At 59.1% G+C, this 1840-nt stretch overlaps 1 protein-coding gene across 1 annotated transcript in view; it reads left to right on the top strand.

Annotated features, from left to right (window-relative positions):
- The window catches only part of LOC104289095 (collagen alpha-1(V) chain-like), an 8094-nt gene extending 7116 nt beyond the window's left edge, over positions 1 to 978 (top strand). The window contains exon 17 of the mRNA XM_009887995.1: positions 829 to 978. Within this exon, the coding sequence (XP_009886297.1) occupies positions 829 to 978 (150 nt within the window). The remainder of the gene's footprint in view (positions 1 to 828) is intronic.
- Positions 979 to 1840: the final 862 nt, after the last annotated feature.

Raw genomic sequence — 1840 nt, 5'->3', positions numbered from 1 at the left:
TATCTAAAGGGTGGGTTGAAGGAGGATGGAGCCAGACTCTTCTCGGTGGTTCCCAGTGACAGGACGAGGGGCGATGGGCACAAGTTGGAACAGAGGAAGTTCCGTTCCAACACACGGAGAAACTTCTTTACAGTTGGGGTGACAGAGCAGTGGCACAGGCTGCCCAGGGGGGTGGGGGAGTCCCCTTCTCTGGAGGTTTTCAAGACCCGATGGATGCAGTCCTGAGTAACGTGCTCTGGGCAGTCCTGCTTTAGCAGGGGAGTGGGGGTAGATGATCTCTAGAGGTCCCTTCCAACTCTGAAAAGTCCATGATTCCGTGATTCCAGATCATAGAATGGTTTGGGTTGGAAGGCACCTTGAAGACCATCCACCCACCTGCCCTGGGCAGGGACACCTCCCACCAGCCCAGGTTGCTCCAAGCCCCATCCAACCTGGACTTGAACACCTCCAGGGATGTGGAGATCTCCACCCCGCAGAGCCCCACGGCATGTGTTTGCGCCCCCCGGGTTTGGGATAGACCCAGGGGATGAGGCTTTATGTGTCAGGATGGGGATGGAGAACATTCTTTCCCTGGGCCCAAGGAGCCGCCCTGGTCTTGGAGAGTGGGCTGGGATGTGGCAGGGGACAGGGGTGGGCTCTGGGGGACACGAAGGAGGCCATGTCCCTGGAGAAGCCACGCAGGGCTGGAGACCGGGCTCCCGCGGGGCTGTTGGGTGCATCAAGGACCACCGGCGTGGCAAAAGGGACAGCGGGTGGTCCAAGAGGGTCCTTCAGGCCCTGCGGCTGAGGGTTTCGGTGCCGTTCAGTTGCCCCCGGTGCTCATTTCAGCTGGACAACGAGTCCTCCATCACCGACACCATCTTCCAGTTCACCACCGAGGAGCTCTCCCTGCTGCCCCTGCGGGACCTGGCCGTCTTTCACAACGGTGACACCTCCCACCAGTTTGGTTTCACAGTCGGACCAGTTTGCTTCAGCTGAAACCGGTGCCACCCAAGCGGAGCCGGCCGGTTCCCTCCCCACCCAAGAACTGTCCCACTGGGGACACGTGTGGAGGCCGGGGGGGGCACGGGGCTCCCACCGGAGCTGCCGGTCCTCTTTGTGACATACGTGTTTGTAGCTGCATTATGCCACGGACTACACTTCCTTCTGGAGTAGAAGAATATTGTTTACAAAAGTCATTTCTCTATAAATTATATATATTATATATATATATGTGTGTGTGTGTGTGTGAGAAAGTGCTGATTTAATGACTCATGTAATTCTAACCACCGGGAACTGTCTGCTAAAGGAAAAAACAAGCACAAATACTGCTGTCTTGGGAGAAGGGGAAGGAAAGGGGCTTTTTTTGGCCTTGGTCAAGTGCACAAATATTTGGAGCCTCATCCCCCCCTGCCCGGGCTGAGCAGCAGCCCCAGGGAGCCCCGCCAGCCCCGTACCAGCTCCGTGCTTAACACTTTATTTTTGTTATTCCCAGTAGAGTTTCCCATGCCTCTAACCATCCCACCAGCCTTGGGCTGCGTGGCCCCGGGTAGATACGGATGAGTCCCGAGGGCAGAGGGCTTCACCTGTGGCACCTGAGCCATAGCTCATTACCGGCACAACCCAACCCCCCCCAAAAATCTCATCTGGCGTTGCGCTGCACCCCTGGTTTTCTCAGCACCCTTCGCTGCTTGGGCTCCGGGGCAGAGCTTGCTGGCCGTGCCCTGCGGCACGCGTGCCGTGGGGCCGGCGCTGCGGTCGGGTGTGGGTGCCGACGGCAGCGGGGCAGTGCCGGTGGCCGGACCCCGCGCCGGGGGGGTGGGGAGAGCAGCAGGGGAAGGGTCCCCGAGGAGATCGGGAG

Source organism: Charadrius vociferus, unplaced genomic scaffold (genome assembly GCF_000708025.1).
Source record: "Charadrius vociferus isolate BGI_N301 unplaced genomic scaffold, ASM70802v2 scaffold1040, whole genome shotgun sequence".
In the NCBI taxonomy this organism is placed as follows: Eukaryota; Metazoa; Chordata; class Aves; order Charadriiformes; family Charadriidae; genus Charadrius; species Charadrius vociferus.
This window is presented reverse-complemented; position numbering and strand designations above follow the sequence as displayed.